Below are 24,511 nucleotides of genomic sequence, written 5' to 3'. Positions count from 1 at the left end.
TACCTGTGCGCGCGGCGGTGCCCCGCCCGGGTCCTGCCCGCGGTGCGCGCCCGGCCACTCACCCGCACGGAGCCGCCGGCCAGCGTGCCGCTCCGCTGCACCAGGCGGTGGGCGTGGGCATCGTCGGGGCTGAGCCGCTGCTCCGCGAAGGCCAGCAGGGTGGGCGCAGGGGGCACGGGCAGCAGGGCGGGCACGCGGTACGTCAGGCCGCTTCTTTCGCGCTGGAAGAGCACAGTCCGCTCGGGGACACGCGGGGCCCCCATGGTCTGCGGGGCGGGCCCAGGGCCCCGGGGTCAGCAGACCACAGGGTCAGCGGATGGGGCTTGCTCGCTCCTCTCCTGTCCGCCTACAATGGGGAGGGGGCTCTGCAGGTTGGGGTTAGGGTTAGCCCGTGCCTCCCTGTGACCACCTCCTCGGAGACCGGGCTATCCCAGGCTCCCCATCCCCAGACCAGGGCAGCCCCTCCCCCCGCCCTCCCTGCCACTGCACCCGGGAATGTCTGCAGTCTCCCCTTCCTCCTCTCAACCATCAGAGCAGGAGCTGCCTGGCCAGACTCCCCTGACTCTGCCCACCCTATCCCCCAGACACCTGCCGGCAGGATGCTGGCCACGTGGGCCGTGAGGGCCCAGAGTTTTGGATAGGCAGGGGTTCAGTTTCCCCAAATAGGGGTCCCAGGACCACAGGCCCCGCAGAAACACAAACAGACACAGCAGACGCACAACACAGAAAGTGACACAGGGAGAGACTTAGACACGAAACAGGTGCACACAGATGCACCCACACTCCCCGTGCAGAAGCCTGGGAGACCAGACACTTGCATTCCCCACACTCAGACACACACTTCTTGGAAAAGGTGCCCTGGCTGCCACCACCACCATTCTCAGACCTGGGGGTGGTGGGATTCTTGGGAGTGGCCAGGAGGGATGGGGATGGGGCAGGGAGAGTGGCCTGCTGAAGCCAAGAGGGGGGTGCCAGTGGGTCTCCTGCAGAGAAGGGGCCTGAAGTCCAGGTCCTAGCAGGACATCTGCGGGCGCCGGGGACCAACCGCCCTGCCCCTTGGGCTCCTGAGCAAAGCTGGGGGTCATGGGAGGTCTAGCAGAGCCACCCCACCCACAGGGTGCCCCAAAAGGCTCCCACATGTGCCTCGAGGGAGCTTAAGTCAGTGGAAGCCAGAGGAGCAGTGAGAGGGACCCCAAGGAGGCCAAAGAGGTCACCCACCCTGCTGTCCTACCCCACCCCCTCCTGGCAGAAAGGGGGGCCAGGCCAGCTCTAATTGGTGCACTGGGGTTGCCCTTGGAAAGCAGCTGCTCCCCACAGTGATGGGAGGAAGACAAACACCACCGTGTCTGAGCCGAGCCATCCCTCAAACGTGCCCCACAAGCTTCTGCACAGAGGCCAGAAGCCAGGCTGGGGGAGGGTGTGCTGAGCCTGGGGGCTTCCTGGAGCCGAAGGCTAAGAGGGGAGGGGGAAGGGCGGAGAGGAGGCCGCATTCCAGGCACCAGGGGAGCCCTGTCTGGAAGGACCCTGTGGGAGATTCAAGCCCTCTGCACTGCAGTCTCTCTTCCACAACCCAGGCCCCAGCTTCTCCTGCCCCTGCATCCTGTGCCCCACACAGCCTCACTCCCTGAACCTGGTCACCCGGCCCCCTTACCGCAAGTCAGGACGGGGAGGGACCTAGGGCGGATTTTCTGGAGGTAGCCTAACTCCCTGGAGTATGCACAAAGGCAAATGTGGGCTGAGCCAGCCCCCCGAGAGGGACGTGCATGAAGGAGGCCGTGGTGGTCCAGGGGCCGCAGGCAGTGGAGGGCAAGGGTGCCACGTGCCGGACTTCGAGCGGCAGAGCCGGTGGCCAGGCACTGGACGGTGACTAGCACATGGCACCGAGGGGAGAAGGAGGCAGGGAGGAGGGGGAGCGCAGGACGCCTCACATCATACTTGGGGGCATCGCTCTCAGGGGGTCAACCCCTGCACACGGCACAGCCAGTGCGTGTCTGAGGAGATGGTCGGGATGGGCACCCCTAAAGGAGAGTGGCCTTGCTCAGACCCACAGGAGGGTGCGCTGGCTGGCTCTGCCTCCACCCCCGACGGCACCGAAACACACAGACACCTCCATCTCAGTCCACTCTGCCCAAGGCCACCTGCCGCTGAAGGGCTCTCATGGCAGCACACTGGCCCACGCCACTGCCGCTGAGTCCAGCAGACCCTCTGCCAACCTCACGCCTGCCCCCCCCCACAGCCTCTGGGATTTTGAGAACAGCTTCCTGTGTCTCGAAGCCTCTGGGCCCCACCCCCATCTGCCTCCAAAGGTCAATTGTGCCCCAGCGGGAAGCAGGTGCAGCCTCCACGAGTCCCTCCAGGCTGAATGGACACAAGGGTACATTCTCTGCACTTGGCTTACTCCCCAGGGCTGGAGACCACCTGGATGGGTGTCAGTGAGAGCAGGGGGTCTGGGCCCACCCCAGCCCCAGCCCGCCAAGCTGCACAGACCAGCTGCTCACTCTGCTCGCTGCCCCGAGCAGGGCGAGGGCACCCAGCGTCATCCTTTCCCAGGCCCCAGGTCTCTGCAGAGCCCCAAAGTCCCAGGGAGACCCCCTCAATCTAAGAGGAAGAGCAGAGCCTCATGGGCAGCTGGCCCAGCTTGGCTAAATCAGCAGGTTCCAGGGGTTTCGCTTGACCAGGGATAGGATGGCTGTGTCCCAGCATCCTGTCTGGGCTCCACCCTGGAGTCCTCCGGACAGCCCAGGTCCCCTCCACACCTCCAACAAGCACAGCTCCAGTCCTCTGGCCTCCAGACAGCCCAGGTCTCCCCCTCCCCCGCCCCCGCTGCTGCCCCCCTACACCCTCCACCGAGCACAGCTCCTGTCCTCTGGCCCGGGATCCCAGCCTGCTGCAGGGCACTTAAAGGCATGCATAGAAAGAGCAAAGGGCTTTGCATACAAGTTGGGCAGAGGGGATCTTGGCTCTTTCGTTTTGGGTAGGGTCTCTAGTCTGACCTGAGAGTCCCGTGCCGTATCAGGGGCCAGGACTCAGTTACAAAGCTTGGGCCTAGTGGAGCAGTGCCCACATGCCCATCAGCTCCCACAGGCCGAGCCCTGTGTACATCACCCAACCTCTCAATCTACCCCCGGGGCCCTTCGGCACCCCTGCCCCTTGGACCGGGCAATGATCCTACTGGGGGCATCCATGTGGAGCATCTGGCTGGACGGCCCTCAGTCCACGCATCCCACCCTGGGCAGCCAGGGAGGACAGAGGAGACCATTTCTGGCCCTCAGGGTCTGGGGTTCAGGTGAGCAGGGAGGGAACTCACCGGGCACCGCAGGGAGGCTGCAGAGCTGGCTATGGGGCAGCGGCAGGAGCGCCTGCTTCTCCGGCCCAGTGAGCAGGGCAGACACAAGGGCCCGCTGTGTGGGCGGGAGCCAGAGCTGGCGGGATCCCAGGGCTGCGTCAGGACCCAGGCCCAGGACCCTCCTGCCAGCTGTGGGGCTTTAGTGCAGCGCAGACAGAGGGCGGGGCAGCACGCTGGGGCGGGGCCCAGCACCATGACAGGGCCACACAGGGCTCCTCTCTCCACCCCGGGGTGCTTGGGGTCTGGGGGTTCACCCTCGCACAAGGCTGTGCTGGGGGACCCTGCTGCAAGGGGCAATAGCTGACCTCTGAGGGGCACACACATATGCACTGCTCCAAGCCTTCTCCAGAGACACCCTCCCACGAAAACCCAAGTGGGCGCTCAGACTCCTGGTGAGGTTGCTTGACCTTCTCACCACAGCCTTGATGTCCAGCTGCCCCACCCCTGACCCCCAGGATGCCGGCCCCTTTGGCTCTCCCTGGGCTCCAGCCCCATGTCCATGCTAGGCCGCCCGCTCAGACTTGGGGGGTCAGAGCACCACCCCTTTCCTAGCCCCAGCTGCCTTGTCAGTGCTCCTGCCAGCTGGCCCCTTTCACCAGTGACCACGTCCCGGTGACCGCTGCCCAGGCCAGGGCCTCAGGGGAGCCCTCAGCGTCCCAGCCCTATTAGTGAAGAGGGCTCTCTGAAGGTCCTTCCCCCTCGGGGGCTCCCTGGGCCCCACCCGCACCGGCAGGACCACACACGATAGACCCCAAAACCTGACCTTTACTGCCCACCTGCTTGTACCCACTGACCTTCATAGCAGATTCTTCCTGAAGCTCTTCTTTCCAGCTGATCTCTTAACTCAGGCAAAGACCCGACAGGTAAAGCATCCCGTGATGGACACTGAAACGGCTCCCCCGGAGCCCCCTGCCCCCGGGCAATGACAACAGCCTGGATCACACCGACCAGTGGGAGCTCAACCCCCGACTCACGGACTCACATCTGTGCGGATGGACCACGGAGCGGCCGATAGTCACCCTGATCTCATTATAACACGGAGACCTCTGCCCAGGGAGGAGCACGAGCCTTTCCTTAAGGCACATGCGTGACTTTGTGCCCACCTCTACATGCAACGATGAGGCTCCCCTTTCCGAGTATTCATCCTCACCCTAAATAAAAGGAACCCATCCACCCTTGCTTGGGGTCACGGCTTTGGAAGTTATTCCCCGGTGAGGAGGTGGGGTATCGGTGAGGTTCTGTGGGGTGGGGTCCAGAGCCGACGACCAAGAAAGAATTCTCGAGATGTCTTTGGTGGTTTACTAAAGCTCAGAGACAGGACCCGTGGGCAGAAAGAGCTGCTGCCCCGGGTCGGGAGGGGGGCTGATTATACACTACGGGGTTGGGGGAGGTAAGGAAACAGGGAGGTTGAGAAAATACTTTCATATGTTAAAGACGACTCACAGGATACAGGAGGCCTGGCCATCGTCAGGTTAAGGTTGTTGACCCCTCTAGCAGGGCGTTACCGTGAAGGTAGCTGGGAAATTCCTGGAGGCTGCAGGTTATAAGGACATTTAATTGTATCTACATTCCCTTCTGGAAGCTAGGTTTCTCATAGAGATACTTTGTTCTTGTAAATTGCTAAGACATTTGTAAACTGAGGGAGGCTCCAGACTTGCAGGGCCGTGGTCTCTATAGGTAACTGTTTCTTTGTCCTTTAGGGCAGCCGGGAGTGCCTGAGGCACGTATGTGCCATGGCGGGGGGGGGGGGGGGGGGGGGGGGGTTCGGTTTCTGCTCCGTCCTCAGCCGGCCCTCTGCTCCCTCGTCGCTGGGATCTCCTTATTTGCTGCAAATCCAGTTTCCTTTGTGGGACAACTCGCCAGGTGCAGTTTCTGTGTGTGACTCACCAAGGAGGGAACTCAGGTCCGTTCGTTCCAACAGACGTGGACCGGAAACAGAGCTCTGGGGAAATAAAGACTTCCTATGACGGCCGTGTGATGAAACCACCTGTGTCTTCAGGTCCTTGGGGGAGCCGGAGACGGGATGGATGGGAGCCCGGGGCTCTGCCGCAGAAGGAAAGGCGGCGACTGTGGGAAGGAGTCCGCACTGGTGTGGGAAACAAGGGCAAACGAAAAACTGAACGTCCTTACTGCCTACAGCCCATCAACAAGTCCTTGAGTGAGGCAGAGTGCCTTCCTCTGGGAGCTCGGCGGCCTCCCTATGGACACCTCGCTAAGGGCAAAAAGCAGATTTAGCCCCCCAGGATCCTGTGAGTCTCCTTTAAAGATGTAGAAATTCCCTTGGAAACCTCCCTAAGGTAGGTGTCGGCAATCGTCCCCCAAGCTGTGGGTCCCTGATACACACCTGGAGGGTCTCATGACTCGGGTCTTGTTAGACGGTGATAAACGACCTTTTCCCAACAAGGTCCTGGAAACCTTGCTTCCAAATTCCGTAGAGACGTACGCTTTCCCTAACCCCCTCCCGACGGGAAAGTATAGGACGGGCCGCTCCCCGTGACCCCGTGCAGCTCTTTCTGCCCACAGGTCCTGTCCTCCTGCTTTAATCAAATCACCTTTTTGCACCGAAGATGTCTCAGGAATTCTTTCATAGCTGTTCACTCCGGACCCCAACATTTCCACATCAAACACAATCTCCCCACCTCTCAGGGCCTCACCCAAACCATCTGCTCTCCCCTGTCCCCCACGTCTGGGCCCAGTGCAGTCTGATGGGCCCCCTGCTGAGCCTCCAAGCCCCCAAATTACCAGTGTAAAGCTCCCGTGTCCAGGTAGGGCTGTCTAAGCAAGATGCCCACTGGGGCCATGGAAGGAGGCGGCCCACACACAGGCCTCATTCCCTCTGCTTAGGGATTTGGGGTTTGGGTTTGTTTTTTCATTTTTAACAACACTGAGAAATGCTTAAAAATTTATCATTTGAAAAACTTTTATTCATAGAAGCTTTCAACAATATGGTGAAAAAAATTTATAAGTAAGCTATTGATAACCTTTCATGCCTATTAATCTAGGAGCTAGCTGTCTTATGTTACAATTACATTTCCTCTACAAACAGGATGAGAGATCTGTGGGTTTTGTTTTGTTTTTTGCTTTCTTGTTGAAGTATAGCTGACATACGACATGATATTAGTTTCAGGTGAGAACACAGTGACTCGACAGTTAGGTGCATTACAAAATGCCCCCACAACGAGTGGTCACCATCTGTCTGCACATAAGACCGCTGCAAGGTGACGGACTACGTCCTCTCCCCTGCTTATCGTCAGTATGGATTCATTCCTAGACCGGAAGTTCGTGTGTCTAACCCCTCCACCTCTTCACCCATCCCTCTGGGTCTCCTCTGGGTGGGGGACGACTGATCCTCAGGACGGTGTCCCCGCCACCCCTGGCTCTCTGCCATGCCCGTTCTGTGCTTTACTGTCTCTGTGCAGTGTTCTGGAAGTCATGTTTTCAGGTTCCAATATCCTCTTTTACTTTCAAAATCTCTGCAACCTGTCCTCTAATCTCACTGAAAATTCATTCTTCTTAAATTTCTCTCCATGAAACTGGTGTCCAAGAGGGCCGCTCGTCTTCTGATTGCTAGAAGTCTCCTTGAAAGGCGAATCCCCTGAGAAGGGCGGCCATGCCTGCACATGGAGCCCCTCCCCAGGTACCCCGGCCAGGCTCCCGCGGTCTCCTCTTGCGGAAGGAAGAAGACCCTGGGCTCCGGGCAGACGGGCCAGGCTTCGCCTCTAGGCTTTGCATGCAAGAGCGGCTCTGTTTCTTGGGCGCTCCAGGCCCCCTGCTCTTCTCAGGACACAAGGTCTATGGCACTGGTGTGCTCCCCACTCTAACATCTGGGCCCCCAGGCAGCCGGGATCCCGTCCTGCCAGGCAGGGGCCCTCAGTCCCTCCCCACAATTGACAAACAGGGGTGCCTGGAAGCCCCCTCTGAGACTGCACCCGAGGTGGCTCCAGGACCCCGGGGGACGCCGTAAGCCGCGGGAGCTCCTGTAATAGGCCAGACACCGCATGTTCCAGGGGCCGTCCCAACAGGGCGCTGTGGCACCAGTCTTCAGCTTATGCTCTGGCCAAACCATTCGTCTCGTAAGCAGTGTTAACATTTCTCAACATAAAGCCATTCCTCAGTTGCAAAGGAGCCTCATACAGCCATAGATGGGAAGCTGAACATTCCGGATCCTTGCTGCCTCATACCAGCTTCCAAGTGCTGCCTGGGGGAGCTGCACCAGTGTCTCTGTGACCAGAGCCATGTCCCCCAGCCAGCAACTTCAGGGAGCCACAGGGGCTCCCTCCAGGACTCCTGGCCCTGCTGCCCAAGCCCCTCTGGACTCCCCCGGGTTCAAGTTCTTCTTTTTTTTTTTTTTTTTTAAGATTTTATTTATTTATTTGACAGAGACAGAGACAGCCAGCGAGAGAGGGAACACAAGCAGGGGGAGTGGGAGAGGAAGAAGCAGGCTCATAGCAGAGGAGCCTGATGTGGGGCTCGATCCCATAACGCCAGGATCACGCCCTGAGCCGAAGGCAGATGCTTAACCGCTGTGCCACCCAGGCGCCCCTCAAGTTCTTCTGATGGTCAATGTGCCAAACGTGTCACGAGACAGTTGGTCAACATGTAGATTTTTAAAAAGATTTTATTTATATCACAGAGAGAGAGAATGAGCACAAGCAGGGGGAGCAGCAGGCAGAGGGAGAGGGAGAAGCAGACTCCCCACTGAGCAAGGAGCCCGATGCAGGACTCGATCCCAGGACCCTGGGATCATGACCTGAGCCGAAGGCAGACGCTTGAGGGACTGAGCCACCCAGGCGTCCCTGTCAACATGTGATTTAATGTCACTCACTTCCCTGCTACGTGGTAAACAGGTCTGTACCCTCGGACCGGGTGTGCCTCCTACCCCAGAGCGGGAACCTCACCAAAACTGCACCTCGGAGACGATGGAACACAGGCAGGCCCCTTCAGAGGGGTCTTCACCCTGCAGAGCAGCGGCCCCAGGAGCCCGCCTCCTTGTGAACTGCTGCCATGGTCTCCCGGGGATGACAGGAGAGGGGCCGGGCCCCGTCCCCGGCGCCGTCCGCTACTCCAGGAAGGGGATGCGCTTGGGGTCCTTGTCCGGGAACTGCAGGGCGTACAGGCGGGCCACGTACTGGAGCTCGGGCATGACCAGCCTCAGACACATCTGCTGCGTCTGGTTGTCCAGGCCCGGCCGGAGGTTGTAGCCTAGGATGTCGGCCTGGCCCGACTGGAAGGGGCGCAGCCGCGGGTCGGTGATCTGCGACTTGTTCTTGGCCGCGCCGTCCTGCAGGCACCGCGCCGTGAGTTCGCCGCGCCGCGCCCGCAGCCGCGCCACCTCGGAGCGCAGGCGCCGCGGGCCNGTCAGTGATCTGCGACTTGTTCTTGGCTTTTTTTTTTTGAAGTGCTGGTAGAGCCGCCAGTCCAGGGCGCACCAGCGCTTGGCGCGCGCCCGGCCCTCAGGCGTCAGGCCGGCGACGCTGCGCGCGCTGCGCGAGTTGAGCCGGAAGGCCACCACGTCGTCCAGCTGCCAGCGCAGCAGGTGGCGCAGCAGCACCATGGACTCGTCGAAGTGCTCGGCGATGAGCACCAGCTGGAAGCGCCGCTCCACGTCGGCCAGGCGCGCGCGCACGTACGCCTCGTCGTCCGCCGGCGCGTCGTTGTCGAAGCCCAGGTCGAACCACATGTTGTTCCTGGCATAGGCGTTGCTCAAGCCCGCGCTCCGGTTGTAGTAGGTCCACGGGGAGGCCAGGAAGGCGTCCAGGCTCTTCACGTGCCTGAACGCAGGGACATAGGCCGCGTAGTAGGTGAAGGAGGACTCCAGCTGGAAGACGGGGTTTCTGATGATGGTAAAGTAGAAAGTGTCGTTGGGCATGACTTTCTGCACCTGTGCGGAGACACGGCGGGCCGGGCGGGTGACTCTCGGGCCCCTTGGGGCAGCCCCGGAGGCGGACGCCCTCTTCTCCCTGCACAGCCGCCTCCCCGCGGCCAGGCCGCCTGACTCCTAGGTCTGCACCCTCCACCACTGTCCAGAAGGACCCTAAAACACTTGAAGGGGGCCCCGCCTTTCTCCAACCCCCCCATCCCCTTCTCCCCCTGCTAAGCCTTTGGAAGGCAGATCAGGAAACCCTCCCCCAGAGGAAGTGACCTCTAAACTGAGATGTGAATGACCCAGAGGAGGAGCTGTGAAGAGTGTCCCCTCAAAAGGGGACCGTGTGCAACGGTCCTGAGTAGGAAGACGTCGTGGGTTTGGGAAGCAAAAGCAGGAGTCCAGAGAAGCAGATGGAGAGAGTGGCGGGCCATGAGAGTGCCCTCATCCAATTCCAAGAGCAGTGGCAAGCAACGGTCAGCGGGGGAGGGGAGCAGGGTGTGCGGCAGACCTCCCCCTGCCCCCAGGTGAGGCTCTGACACGGTCTGCACGTACACACACGCACAGCCTCAATCTCTCCAGCGTCTAGGCCACGGCCACCTGCCAGGGTCACACCTCCGAGGCACTACCGCAGAGAGCCTGGGGTTGCGTCCCACCCCCTCCGCGCTCCCCTCCTTTCTGCACCACACCCTCCATGCTCCCCTCCTGTCTGTGCCCCGCACCTCGCACCTCGGGCAGGTTGAACCGCAGGTGGTTACACATGATGTTGAACCGCTGCTGCAGGCCGGGGGGCCCCAAGCCCTCCACATAGCGTGCCAGGAAGAGCCAGGGGTAGCCCAGGTGGAAACCCGAGCCCACAGGCAGCGCCACAGACAGGTTGTGCGTCTCGGCGAAGCGGAAAAGGACGTTGAGCACCGTGCTGCTGGCCGTCTTGTGTGTCTTGAGGAACATGATGTTGATGACGGGCGGCCCCACGGCCTGGCCCCTGAGCAGGCTGGGAGGAGAGCACGGCCACTGTCAACCAGGGAGGGTCCGCAGACCCCCCCCCCAGTGACCCCCAGAGCCTCTTCTGTCACCCACGCCTTCCCTACCGCTGCCCCCAGAACCTGCACCCCAACCTCAGTCGATCACTGGGCTTCCACTCAGACCCCCAGCGCAGAGGACCCACCGGCACAGACCTGATTGCTTCCTAAGTGGCTGCGTCGTCTGTCCCCCCATGTACCACAGGTTGGGCCCCGGGGCCCTGGCACCCCCTCTCTGGCCCCAAACCTCCTTTCTGGTCCCCAGGGCACCCGGTAAGGCTCTGGCCCTGAGGCCTGGGCCACATACCCAGCGTTTGCCAGGACCAGCCAACCTGACTGCTCAGAGGGGATGCTGTGCCTTCTTGTGATTCCATGACGGCACCCACCCTGCTGTGACTCCGGCCTGGAGCACGGGCACCTTTCCTCCCCAGTGCAAGGCCAGTAAGAGTAAACTTGGATAGTAGGGAACAGGTCCAGAGGCCTGTGCCAGCCCTGGGGACAATGGGGGTCCCATGGAGAGACCCAGGGAGCCTTGGTGCCCCCCAGGGAGATCCAACCAGGGAGGCGATGAAGCAGGGAGAGGAAGCCTGGAGCCACAAGCCCTCCCAGCGGCCAGGCCACAGCACTGGGCCTGCGTGGCCATCCCTCTGGACCCTGGGCCTCACAGAGGTTGAACCAGCAGCAGGCAGGGGAGCAGGGGACCTGACCTTCCCTGACCTACCATGGACCCAAGCCCTGTCTCCTAGCACCTGGTCACCCTCTGCACACAGCCGCTCTACCCAAGACACGCCCAGCCCGGGCCCCCTCCCACCCTCCCGGAGCCATGCCCAGAGGCACCTTGCCCAGAGCCCTGGGCAGCTTGCTGTCCACAGGAGACACTGGAGGGCTCCAGGAGGCTCTTGGATCCCCAAAAGGAAGGGCCTCCCTCACCCCCTCAGAGAGGAGGAAACTGAGGCCCAGTGGAGAGGCATGAACCACCACGATCACCAGCCGTGCCAGGTGCAACCCAGAGGTGGACAGGCTGGGGTCGCAGGCACTGCCCTGGGAGCGGGCACCCAATGCAGAACTCACGGTGTGAGCAGCCCCACGTCCATGTGCAGGATGCCGGCCAGCAGGAGCATGGTCAGGGCCAGGAGGAGAACGGCCTGGAAGCACCTGTGGGGCAGAGGGAGCCCTCCAGCCCCCAGTCAGGGGCATGGGAGGGACCGGCGCCACCCCCACCCCCAGCCATGATTGTGCGTCCGTTCCTATTGAGTATGTAGCCACACCCATCCCATGGGGGCCCTGGGGTGCAGGCACTGAGACCCAGGAAGAGCCTGAATCATCCGACTCTACCCCCCCCCAGCCCCCTGCTGCATCGTCCTCTGTGCAGAACCCAGGAGAAGCTTGGAGGGGGCTTGGAGAGGGGCGAGCTGACAGGCCCCGAGCAGGGTCCCCTGGGAGACTGTGGCCCGATAGAGACCCCTGAGCTCACACACCCCCAGAGGCACATCAGGGGAGGGGGTTCAGAGGTGGGACGTCCTGGAATTCTACCACTGGGGGAGGGGAGAGGCGCCACGAGAGAGGCCCTTTGGAGGTCTGCCTGCATGCCAGGTGCTCAGCAGGTGGGGTGGAGGCATGGGTTCCTCCCAATCCCATCACCCAGGGGAGACGCTGCGACTAGATCAGGGAAGAGACAGCACTGGGACAAGGGGAGCCCCACGGAGTCAGGTGGGGACCCCCCTTGTCCTGCCATCCCCTGGACAAAGGCACTGCCACAGCAGCACCACTGTCCCACCACGCCCCACCCCTGCCTTCCACCAGCCACGGTGCTCCGTTAGGGCAGGGCACCACGGAAGCACTGGATGGCAAGCAAACTGGCCATAAGGGGTCCCCCTGCCCTCCCCATCCCGAGGCACCTGGGAGCACAGGGGTGGGGGCCTGGGAGGGAGAGGAATCATCTGCTGGTCTCCTCTGTGAGTATGACTGGTGTGCAGGCCACCGCAAATTCGCATCCCCAGCCTGAGTTAGCCCCAAAACCCCACTAGGCATCCAAAGGCATCAGAGGCCCCAGGGGCCAGACTGCAGCCCTCATCTCCCCCCACACCTCTGCTCCTTGGTGGACAGCGGCCCCTTCCACCTGCCCTGGCTTCGTGGCCCCACAAAGTGCCCATCTGGCCCACCTTCAGTCTCGAGTCACAGCTGCTCACCTCGTCCTCCAAGGCTCCCGGGGCCGTGGCAGCCTGCCGCCCCAGGGGTCCACACGTGTCCCTGCCCACCCACATGTGCCCCACGCTCCCTCAGCAGCCCAAATGACCTTGCATTCAAAAGCCCAGTGTGTGGGGCGCCTGGGTGGCTCAGCCGTTAAGCATCTGCCTTCGGCTCAGGTCATGATCCCAGGGTCCTGGGACCAAGCCCCTCATCGGGCTCCCTGCTCAGCAGGGGCCTGCTTCTTCCTCTCCCACTCCCCCTGCTTGTGTTCCCTCTCTCGCTGTCTCTCTCTGTCAAATAAAATCTTTGAAACAAACAAAACAAAACAAAACAAAAACCCCAAAAGCCCAATGTGCTCAAACCCGCACCATTAATTAAAAAGGCAACTCTCCAGTCCCCTCCTCTCTCCAGCCACCCCCTTCCTCTACTTGTCATACATCTGGCCTCAGGGCCTTTGTGCTTCCTGAGGATTCAGCTGATGGATGCCCCACCCCAGGGCCTCTGGTCTCTGCTCCACCCCCACCTGCCCCAGTGACCTCCCTGACCCTCCTGCAGGAGCGCTCACCACCCTGACCTTCTTCTCCCCCCAGCCTCACTGCCACCTTGAGGGTCACATATGCATCTGTCCACTTACAGTCTGCACTGCGCACCAGTGTGTAAGCTGCTTGGTCCCTGGAAGGGCAGCTGGCACGTGCAAGATGCTCAGGTCACATTTGCCGAGTGAATACATGAATCCTCCACTGCTTTCAGACTTCCCAGTTTGAGGTGGCACAGGATGAGGAGAGAGAAAGTGATGTGGCAGGGATAGGTTTGGAAGGTGGGGGAGCAAATCTGTGGTACAAAAATGTCCTGAGACCCCCAAGTGGAGATACCAGCCAGTGGCTGGAAAAGGAGTCAGAGCTCAAGGAGTTGCCCAGGCTGTGACACACATTTGCACGTCAGCATAAAAATGCCACATCACCTAGCTCCTTAGTCCCAAGAATCAGAAAACAATGGTGGATTTTCCTCGCTGATCTAGAAGTCTGGAGAGGGGAGGCTGCTGGTTCTGGCAGACTCAGCCCCGCCACATTGAGGACGTTGACATCTCTCCCTCTCCAGGCTTGTTGCCTCATGGTCACAAGATGGCTGCCAAGCTCCAGACATCACATCAACATCTGGATCAGCAAGAAGGGAGAAGGGACAGGTCCAGCCATGATAAAGAGTCAAAAAGCCTTCTAGAAGCCCCTAGCAAATTCCACTTCCAACTTGTTGGCCAAAATTCTGTCACATGATCGCCTCCAGCTGCAAGGGGATGCTGAGAAAGCATTATCCAAGCATTCATAACCTCTGTGGTGGGGGAACAGAGAGAAGGTGGTGGGGGTCTATATAGCTCTATTTCTATACATCTGTCGGAATGGTGGGCTGCAGCATGGGCCCAAGCTGGGCGTGCTCATGGAGGCAGACACACCTCTGAAAGAAATCCCAGCAGCTGCCTCAGACGTGGCCTGGCTGGTGACCCAGGACCCAAGGGGCCAGGCCAGCAGGAAGGGGCCCCTTGCAGCCCTGGGCTCCCCGACAGTCAGGCCTCTGTGCAGGCCAACACTGGGGTGGCAGGCACGTCCCAGATGCCAGGTTCTGCAGACAGCACGGGACATGGAGCAGCAGCCCACCACCTACGGGAGAACGGCAGCGCGTTGGGAAAACCCCCGTCTTCGGGGCCTCCGGTGGTCTGCATCTCCAATTATTTTCCTGACATCGGACTGATAAACGCTCATGACGTGGCTGCCTGTTCCTGACTCCAGCTCTCAAGCACTGAAAACGTCCATTGGCATCGAGCTATCTTCAGCTGTGATTTCCAGCAAGCTGACCTGCCACGTGGCTGCCTGGCCGAGAACCATGTGGATCTCCTCGCTCGACAGTGGACAGCACCACCCCCACCTGGCCCTCGAGCAGACGGGAGTCGAGCTGGGGAGAGGCAGGGCTCTCTTCTGCCTGAGTCAGAATGCAGCCAGGAGGGGCTGCAGCCCTTTGGAGCCCACGGCCCCCGTCACGCTCTGCACGTGGCCGGGCCGTCTGACAAGTCACCTACATGGTTTTGTGGACTGTTGACTCAATTCACCTGCAAGCTGACTTTCTGGAGAGAGGAAGCGCTGATACAGACCCGACCTTGCCGATAACGTCAGAGCTTGGATTCTGAGCTCTGAGAGGGGTGGCCCCGGAGGAGCTACCCGCTCAGACCCCTGCCTCCAGGACGGGCAGACACGCTCAGGAAGATTCCACAACTGTCCTTCCCAGGTGCTTGCGAGTTTTCACAGCCTCCTGCAGAGCACCTTCCCCGGCCACCTGCTTCCCACGGACACGGATACCACGGAGCTGACTTCCAGGCCTCTCCTTGGACAAGATCTGAGGCCAGAGGGTGAGTTTCAGACTTCCCTGTGTTTGAAGACGGAAAGAACAGAGGGGTCTCTCCAGAAGCCTGACTCTGGGGCCTGAGTCTCCCCAACAGGCTGTGCCTGGCAGGGCAGACTGTCTCAGGGGCTCCAGCAACATGGAGGAGCAACTGGTGCCAAAAAGACCTCTGAGCAGGGGAAATGGGGCCGAGCAGACTCTGCCATGGGGCCCTTGGCCCCGAGAAGGCCTGGATGCCACACCTGGACTCTAGAGCTTAGCATCTGGAGAGGACACAGGGAGGAACTTCCTGCTTGGACGGGGGTTTTTACGTAGGGCTTTACAGGGTGCATAGGAGTGTGACAAGCAAATGGAGAAGGAATTCCAACCAAGGGAAAGTAGGACTGATAAGCTGGCCTAGGAGAACCAGGCAAGAGGTGGGCCCCTCCATCAGGGCGACCCTGGAGCAGCAGGGAGACCAGACTTGGGCCTAACAGGACACCTCTCTTAACCTTCCCATGATGCAAAAATGGATTAGTATGGGCTGACTGCTCAGTGGCCAAATGTCTGTCCACACACCACCCAGGGGAGTGGTGAGGAGGTCACAGCATGCCTGGTCACAGCCCTCTGGCCCTGAGTCTCAAATAAGGAGCAACAGGAGGCCCTCACCCTTGCAGGGCTGTGGTCAGCACGCCTCCATCCTGGGGAAAAGGAGATGACCAGATTTCTGCAGAAAACACTCTCAAAGTTTAGGGGCACCTGGGTGGCTCAGTCAGTTAAGCATCTGACTTCAGCTCAGGTCACGATCTCAGGGTTGTGGGATCGAGTCCCACATCGGGCTCCTTGCTGAGTGGGGAGTCTGCTTCTCCCTCCACCCCTCACCCTGCTCTCATGCTCTCTCCCTCAAATAAATATACACAATCTTTTAGAAAAAAATGCTCTCGAAGTTCAATAAAAAAAAGGGGGGGGGCTCCTGACTGGCTCAGTTGGTAGAGCACGTGACTCTTGATCTTGGGGTTATGAGTTCAAGCCCCATACTGGGTGTGGAGCCTACTTTAAAAAATAAACAAAATAAAATACAATACAAAACTCTCTGGGAGTTTAACATAATGTCCAAAGGAGAATTTTTAACTAGTAAGTCAATTTTAAAGTTCAAATGTTAGCGAGTTGTACAGTAATAGCCAGGGAGTTCTTAGCAATTATGAGCAGGAGTACCCGGTCTCTACCACAAGGCCTAGAATAACGCAGTGTCTGCAGCTCCTCAGTGTTCGTGCAGGACGGAAGGAGCCCAGAGGAGGGTGGGTGGTAACCGGCTCTCCGGGCAGGGGGCAGAGGGCAGAGGGAGGCCCAGCAGATGGCATGAGCTCAGCTGGCCAGCTCTGGAAAAGCCTTGTGTTGGATTTCCACCTGACACCATTGACCAGCATAAATGCCAAATGAGCCACATTTCAACGCGGCCGCTGTGGAGAGCCCAAGGCCTCGCTGCCACTGGGGTCCTGACGGGCACCACCTCTTGGGACCTCTGAATTAAAATGCACAGAGCCTTTGCCCAGGGAGATTGTGTCCCGGGATTCACCCTATAGTCACCACAGATACCCAGCCTCAGCACCCGACGTGCTCTACCCTGTGGAGTCCGCATGGGTGGCTGTTAGCCACGGGGCAGAGGGAAATCACGTGCCTGGCCCGAGGCCCCACGCCAGGATGCAGCCAGAGCTGTGTTCCCCGGAGGCCCCCACTGTCCCCACCTGTACAGCCTTCGCGGCGGCCCCGCTGGGGAACAGGAGAAGCGCATCAGCGTCCTGCCACACGCAGCAGGGCAGGGACTCCAGGGGGAGGACGTGGCCGTGGTTGAGAGCCACGACGTGTCCAGTAGAGAGAGCCAGGTCAGAGCAGCGCCGAGGTGGGGAGGGCAGAACCCGGGGGACCCCAGCAGCCCAGGAAGGGAGACGGGGGGGTGTGGGTACAGACATGGAGGCAGGGACTTTGTTACAATGTTGCCATCCCACGGGAAGCGCTGTGTTCTCTTTCATCAGATTGTCACCCTGGAAGGTTGTTTTCATGACACAGGTCCCGTGCCTCACGTCACATGTACCCTGATTTGCTGGCTGTTGTAAATGGAGTGTTTACCCAGGTCCATTTCTGGGTGCTCACCACAAGAGAAAACCATTCACTACCCATCATGGCTGTCACTTCCGCTCACGCCACCATGCTACCGTTTATCACGCGTCGCTGTCTCGTTCCAGAATTCCGGCCCTGACTTGTCACGCCTGCGGTCTGGGATGACAAGATGCTCTGGGCTTGTCTCCTACTCCAGCCGCATCTCCAAGGAGCCCTGCGTCTACTGGTGGGAATGGTCTTGAGGGACCGTCGTCTGGGGGCCGGGGTGCTCACTGCTCGGGGAAGGTAATAGTTCCAGGGCCCTGCCAGGCGACAGAGCTAGAAACTGCACATACTCCCTCACGAGCTCACACTGGTATGTCCAGCTCCAATTTCAGCTAAAACCCAAGCCTGCAGCTTTTTGAAGGAAGCTCTTCCTACCGCGTCCCATCCCCTTTCCTGCACACCGTGGTCTCGAAGTTATGGGAGATGGTAGAATGGAGTCTCCCGTAATTACTCCATCCACACAAAACTGAAGTGAAGCCACGTCTTGGCATGTCCTGTCCCTCGTCCGCAAAGGCAGAAGGAGCGGGGCCTCGGCTGGAGGTCCACGATTCCCAGGGGGCCTGGGCGCCTGCAGCCAGGGACGCGGGACAGTTTTCCCGAACCCCAAAGGGACGTCCTCTAGAAGGCCACACAGCGTCGCAGGGTCACAGAGTCCCAGGTCCTTGCACTACTGAACACTTCCCTCCCAGGGAGGGCGGTTTGTGGCCCCCTTGGACCTGGGTGCCGTGGAAGCCACAGAAGTTTTATAGCCCCTCATATAACTATCCCAGCTGCGGCAGGATATCGTTTTATAGCCCCTTATATAACATTCTAACCGCGGCTGGATGAGGCCCACACGGAACGCCAAGCAGGCGGGTCTGCACCCCCGCGACCTGAGTCCAGCGGCACGCCGTCCCGCCACACCGCACCGCCCGTGCCAGCGCCGCGTGCTTGCCGGCCCCTTGCAGAGGGCTGTCATGAAACCCGGGCACACGCTGACCATCTGTTTGAGATTCCTGCTTCGACATTTACAATCACCCCTTTGGCCTTGAGGCAGCAGGAATTTGCTCAGTTCTTCACAGCTGTACAAGCAGAACAAACCGTCCTCAGAGAGATCTGTTTGTCTCGAAAGAGAGGCTCCTCTCTTGCCAAAAGACCCTCCGGTGCAAACACCCCCCAGGTCCGCAGGGTCCTGGGTTTTGGAGCCGTTAGGGCGCCAGGTGGCCAAGCCTCGAGGCCGCGGCCGGGAGCCACTTCCGGGCCCGCAGGTGGGCGGTCTGTTCTGCCAAGCGGCGAGACGGGGCGCCCGGGCCCCTCTTTGGCCTGTACGTGCTTCTCACAGACGTGTGCTCTGTAGGACAGCCCAGTGGGTGTGCAACTCTGAATGGGCAAATTGTGGGCTATGTGAATTACACATCAATAAGACTGTCTAGAACGAAAAAATAAATCTAAAAATATCCTTAAAGAGCTCAGCTGCCAAAAAAATTGAAAGCCAGTAATTGTGTGAATAAATAAAGAAATACAGCTGGAAATGATTACCCTGGGATGTTGCTTCCAAGGGGTCTTAGCTGAAAGGGGCTCCGTACAACCCCCGTGGCCTCGCCATTCAAGCACAAGGGGCTCTGCTGAGCTCCCTTTCCTTCAGGGGTCGCCTGCAAGCTCAGTGCAGAGTCCAGAGTCTGAAACGTCCTGCATCTGGAATCACCGGGGAGGGGGCTCCGGGCCCAGCGTCCGGGAATGTCTGCAAGGCTGGTTTCCAGCAGTGGCCGGGGGGCAGCAGGCTCTGGGTCAGGCCTTGCTGGAAGGGGCCACGGAGTCCCAGCCCGTGACAGCAGAACCCCCACAGCAGAGGCCTGAGAGCCGATGCTGTCTGCCAGATGCAGCGCTGGTCCAGGCCCGGGGGGGCCCCCGGAGAGCTCAAGGCCCCCAGGCCCCGAGCCCCAGGTGGATCAGCCCTCAGATCACTTGGGGAGAGTCCCCAGCATCTGCGTAAGAACCACTCAAGGTCTAAATTCACGGGTGATAGACAGTGTTCGGACATCCCCATCTCCAGCTCAGGGAGCCTACGGTCTCGCTGAGCTCGTTTACCACGAGGGAGACTCACAAGGGTTTTTATGGAAACGGGTTTTTTATATCCAGCATCTCTCTCTCTCTCTCTCTCTCTCTCACACACACACACACACACACACACACACACACACACAGCTCTGTCTGACCAGCTCCTGATAGACAAACACCCACCTCAGTGGGACTGTAGACGGACACAGAACCAAATGTCTGACGGTCATTCGGTGGCCAACCAATGTTAGCCAAGACAGAGAAACAATACTGACCCTCATCTCAGGAGCTGACGAGTCGGACCCACGAAATCCACCTGGCCACGTGCCCAGCCACCCTCCTTCTTCCCAGGGCCCCACGGCCGGAGGAAAGCAGAATGCCCTGGAAAGAGCTAGCCCCCCTCATGCACAATGGTCAATTTAGAAAGCCCTCTGTCCATCCTCTGGGCCTCTGGACCCAAGCATGGGCTTTGTTAGAACCAGGGCCCAGCCCAGAGCTCATGTGTAGGATCTAAAGCGGCCGTAAAGCCCCCACCCCACCACTGTTCATCCTTCACCGGGTCCTCATCGACCCCAAGTGCACTGTCAAGCACAAGGACAAGCCAAGGGGGGCAGGTGCAGTGAGAGCCTTTGACTAGTGGGGGCCACGGACAGGACTGAATGTTACTCAGGGCCCCTCCCCATAGCCCAACACTTGTCTGAAAGGCCGCACCCTCAGGAAACCAGGCCCAGCTCCGCAGCCCAAGAAACAGCAGCGAGGCGCTGGCCTCTGGGGCCCCCGTAGATGGAGTGGTGTGGAGCCAGGGCAGGGCCGCCCAAGGTCTCCCAGAGGCTGGGGACAGTGCTCAGTGCGGAAGACACCATCAATGCCCCGCGGTCTGGAGCACAGAGCCGTCCATATAAAGGCCAAACCAAAACCGAACAGGGTTGGGGTGTCAGACATCCAAACTCAACATCTCCCAAATAACAGAGGGGAATGTGGCCACCCTCCACCCAGGGGCTCCTTCTAGAAAAAGGAAAGCAGGCCACACTGTTACTGTGCACTGGGTGTGTCAGAGGAGAGACACGGCCACAGAGGCCTGTCCCTACACCCCCCGGCTGCCTCCCTCCCCCCGGAGTGTTGGAGCCCACTGCCCCACACCTGAGTCAGGAACGATGGCCTGGCATTCACCAGTAGAATGGGCCCAAAGTGATGCTGTGGGAACCTTGCAGCTGCTGCTTCTGCTCCCCACGAACGGCCCCAGAAATGGTGCCCCAAGGAGGCCGCTGGACCCCCGAAGGGAAAGGCCACATGAAGCCCTGAGGTGGCCCAGCCAGGAGCCAGTGAGTGAGGCCATGCCGGGCCTTCCAGCCCCACAACCACCAGCTGAACACAGCCACCGGGACCCCGAGAAATGGCATGACGCTGCTTCCAGCAGCTGGGTTTGGGGTGGTTTCTGGCAGACGCTGAAATGAGCGGAGCCAGGACGGCGCATGTCCCCACTGGCTCTCTGCACTCTCCCAAACACCACTGCTCCGTGCTCCACAGCTCAGGGAGTGATGGCTCGGCTGTGAGTGGTACCCACTTGCTGTGAAGTCAGCTCAGTGGGTCCTCCTGTCAGGGCAGGGCGGCACTGCTACAGACTAGAGCAGAGTAAACGCAGAACACGACGGGACGGGACGGCGCCCAGCCTGGTCCCTGCCCCTGCGCGGCCGCCCTGGCTTCCCCCAGCCCTGCAGCCCCCTCCCTGCCCGAGGAGGGAGGCTGGGCAGCCACCAGGCTAGTGGGGTCAGGGCGTCGGGTGAACCCTCATGTGATGGCACGACTCCCAGCTGATTCCACACCCTGTCCATTTCCCGCTGAGAAGGACACCGCACCCCAGGGCCCGGCCCAGCAACCTGGACAAACAGAGCCTGGTCCCGAGGCCCTGTCGGCCTGAGCTTCCCGCAGCGAGCCGACGAGCTCCTCGAACCCAGAGCCCAGCAGGCCACCACAGCAGGCCACCCCAGCAGGCCACCCCCTGTGCCAGAGCCCCTCCCATCCTGGCCTGCACCTGCCGTCCTCACTGGCAGCCAGGGAGGCCCCACCCGTTCCACAGCACCCCTCTCACTAATCTCCAGGGACCCCAAAGTCTGCCTGATGCCTGCAGGCCCTGCCGCCAGGAGGCTGTGGGCGCGGAGACCACAGGTGCCAGCGTCCTGGGCTCAGGACCCGCACACCCAGAAGACCTGCTGCCTTGGTGGGCCAGGGAGGGCGCCACCCATCCCCCACCAGCAGAGCCGAGAGGTTCTGCCAAATCGGCAAGTGGATCTGCTCAGGGTCTGATGGGAGCAGGCAGACGAGGGGGCAGGCAGGGCCTCCTGGTCCCCCCCGCCGAGCTCCCAGGGTGGCCTCCAGGGGACAGGCAGCATCAGGTCCCGTCAGCACACTCCGTGGACAGTGGCCTCCTGTGCGGGCCACCCCGCCCTGCCTCCACTAGAGCCCCGTGAAGGCGGCCCGGCTGCAGCCCAGCCCTTGGGACCCCTGCCGCGTGCACGGCCCCCAGGCATGAGTCCGGGAGGGCCAGTGGTCGTGGCCTTTGCTTCAGAGACCATATGCGAGGCTGGTGCCTGGCGCCTCGTCTCTCCCAGGCTGGCCGCTCCAGCAGGAACTGGTGGACCTCGATGCTGGGAAAATGGGAGACAACTTGCCAAGCATTTCCTAGTGTCCCTCCCAGAAGCTTCCATGGCTCTGAGAAGCCCCAGGGCAGACCTGGCCTAGCCCTCAAGGGGTGCCAGGCCAGGAGGCTGGGAGCCAAGCCTCCTCCAGGGCCAGGAGTGGGGAGGACACCACCTCACAGTCTTCGGACCTCCACCCTCCTCCCACCCCACCCCTGCTCAGGATGGACGAGCCCCGCGGGTCCCTAGCCGAGGAGCTCAGGATGGCTGCATCTCAGAGCTGTAGTCAGATGCCAAACACAGCACCTTCTGGAAGGCGTGGGCCTTACTGCTCCTGAGCATGCAGGAGCTCCCTGCGAGGGTGTCTTCCAGATGGTTCGTTCCTTGGTCCACTCTCCCCAGACCCACATGCCCCCCACGGCACGCCCCTTCCTACAGCAAGAGCCTCCAGGAGACCTGCACCAACCTTCCAGCCTCACCGGGGCGGGGGGGGCACCGCGTCCCAGCCAGCCAGCTCAGTGGACCCCCATGCACTGCTCAGGCAGGGACGCCCACACACAGGCCAGCACACTTACTGAGGTGGGGAGGATGGGAGCTGGGCTCCAGGACAGGTTTCAGGCAGGAGCCAGGCTTTTCCCAGGAGCACTGGTGGCTCCTGACAGCACTAACCCCACCAGACCACAGACTGGGGGCAGCGTCCTGGCTCCCGCTCTCAGCACCCTCCCTCCAGGCTCCACTGACTCTCCGTCCAGCCCATTCGCGGCCCCCACAGTCAGGCACCAGTAGACTCTTCCCAGCTACCCCTGCACCGTCCCCCCACTACTCTTAGAACTGGCCCCAACGCCTGGAGCCACAGCCCCTATGGGTCACATCCCTCCCACAGGGTCACCCACAGGGTCACACACAGGGTCACACCTGGGGTCACACAGGCCCCACGGGCAGGACTTCTCAGGGCTCAGCACTCCTAGGGCTGCTCGGTCCCCAGAAACAGAGCTGAGTCTCAAACCAGACACACAGGTTTTCAGGGGGCCCCCAGTGAAATTCTCCGGGCCAGGACTTGGAACGTTGATACTTCCGTTCTGCCGTCCAGGGACCCCGCCACCTGGGGCCGGGGTCCCCGGCAGCACCAGGAGGGTGCTGGGGATGGCGCCCACGTCCGGGGTTGCCCCAACGCTTGAGGCAGAGGACGGTTTGTGCCTTGATCCATCACCATCCAGGGACTCGCTGAGACCACACACCCCCTGGTGGCGAAGGTCTCATCTCTGCTCCAGGCAGCTCCAAGGACCACCCAGGGCCACTGGATAGCCACGCGGCCGCATCTGCCCAGGGTTGTCCCCTCCCTGTGCCCAGGGCATCTGTGTACCCACCTGGCCAGGCCCGCCTGGGACTGTCCCACCCTGTCCTCAGGGCCGTGGCTCAATCCGCCTGTCAACCAGCCAAGCACACTGGCCTACACGGGAAGAGCCTCCAAACGTTTGCACAATTCGAGGAAAATAAACAAGAGGTTCTGGATGGATCGTGCCTCTTAGGTTGTGGGGATAGTAAGTGAATGTGGCCACAACGACCCAGGCAGCCCCTTTCTCCTGGGGCTTTGAGCCAAACCGGGGAGCCTGGGACACGTGGAGCAGCTGCAGCCCTAACCCTGTGTCGGAACAGTCACCTTTGGTAGGGCTAACCAGGTGACCTGCTTCCTGGGGCTCCCCCTGGGTCCCCTCGCCTTCCATGTCACCAGAGGCCCAGGCAGCCCGTGGGACCCAGGCTTGGCCTCCAGCTAACAAAGCAATTCCTCCCCAGCCTCCATGTCTCCTCACAGCGTGGTGAACCCATCCACATCCCCGGAAGGGGGACACCAGACCCTTCCCCTCTCGGCTGGCTCCTGGGTGACCCCATCCTCACCCGAGGAAGGCAGTCACGTCTTCAAAAAGGTTGGTCTTGCCCAAGCCTGGGGCCCACAGGGAGGGCACCCAGAGGCCCTGGCTTCTCCGCAAAACATGTGGGATGAGACAGGGAAGGAAAATGCAAAGCATTTCCAGACACACCCACCTCCCCTCCACACCTAAACTGTGTCCAAAACTCCAATTTCTTGTGTGTATACAAGAGGAAACAGCGCTTACGACCCAGAGCCGGCAGGGCCAGGCACCTGGGCCCTGTCAAGGGGCCTTGCTCCAGGTCCCTCGGACCCCCAACGAGCACCCTAACATCACACACACACTCGCAGGTAACCGGCCTGAAGGGTCAGGGGCTCAGGCTGGGGACTCCGCTGAGGCCGAGAAGCCCCTGCTGCAAACACGGGGACTTGGCCATGGCACGGGAACCACAGGAACACAGCCCGGAGATCCCGGGCCCCCAGCGGCCGCCCACCCAGGCCTTAAGCCCAGACACCAAACTGTCGTCCCCTTGGCCCTGAGCCCACATCCTCTCCGAGGCCCAGGACCAGGGCTGGGCCTGGGAGGGCAGGGAGGGGTCACTGTCTGAAATGAAGCCCCAGCACGGCAAGTTTGGGCAGCATGAGAGAGAAATAACCCCAGATCTGGAGACTTCCTTTTAAAGACACAGAACGGGTTCTTCCCACCAGATCCTCAGACTAGCCAGGAATTAAAGACGTGCTTTGTGTCTCTGTGCTGACCCAGCGCCCCCCAGCTTACCTCTGTGTGCACTCTGGCAAGGGCGGCATGCTGGCCAGGGCTCGCGGCGACAGCGACGGCGCTGGGCAGCTGGTGGTCCAGGCAGAGGGAGCCAGCTCTCGCCCCCGGGCACAAGCGCCTGGCAGAGCATGAACTTTACTCCCGGGGGAGCTGGCCTACGTCTTCAGGTGCCAGGACACACCCTCCACCCCAGTTGGATAGCTTAGGCGTCGGTTCTCAGGAAGAACCAGACTTTCCCTGGG

At 60.8% G+C, this 24,511-nt stretch overlaps 2 protein-coding genes across 2 annotated transcripts in view; both read right to left on the bottom strand.

The window, feature by feature from the left end:
* NEU4 (neuraminidase 4) overlaps positions 1-3,609 on the bottom strand; it is an 8,573-nt gene extending 4,964 nt beyond the window's left edge. The window contains exons 1-2 of the mRNA XM_034642757.1: positions 3,308-3,609; positions 63-266 (exon numbers count right to left, since the gene is read on the bottom strand). Coding sequence (XP_034498648.1) covers positions 63-266; positions 3,308-3,541 — 438 coding nt within the window. The 5' untranslated portion in view covers positions 3,542-3,609. The remainder of the gene's footprint in view (positions 1-62; positions 267-3,307) is intronic.
* A 4,460-nt stretch (positions 3,610-8,069) lies between these two features.
* On the bottom strand, positions 8,070-24,335 carry GAL3ST2 (galactose-3-O-sulfotransferase 2). The gene is made up of 4 exons (XM_034655602.1): positions 24,270-24,335; positions 11,303-11,386; positions 9,939-10,203; positions 8,070-9,227 (listed from the first exon to the last, which is right to left on the bottom strand). Exons 1-4 carry the CDS (start codon positions 24,296-24,298, stop codon positions 8,406-8,408), a joined length of 1,200 nt encoding a protein of 399 aa, XP_034511493.1. The 5' UTR covers positions 24,299-24,335; the 3' UTR covers positions 8,070-8,405.
* Between the last annotated feature and the right edge of the window lie 176 nt (positions 24,336-24,511).

The sequence above is a fragment of the Ailuropoda melanoleuca genome, chromosome 2 (genome assembly GCF_002007445.2).
Source record: "Ailuropoda melanoleuca isolate Jingjing chromosome 2, ASM200744v2, whole genome shotgun sequence".
Classification (NCBI taxonomy): domain Eukaryota; kingdom Metazoa; phylum Chordata; class Mammalia; order Carnivora; family Ursidae; genus Ailuropoda; species Ailuropoda melanoleuca.
The sequence above is the reverse complement of the archived record's forward strand: the minus strand, read 5'-3'. Positions and strand labels throughout refer to the sequence as shown.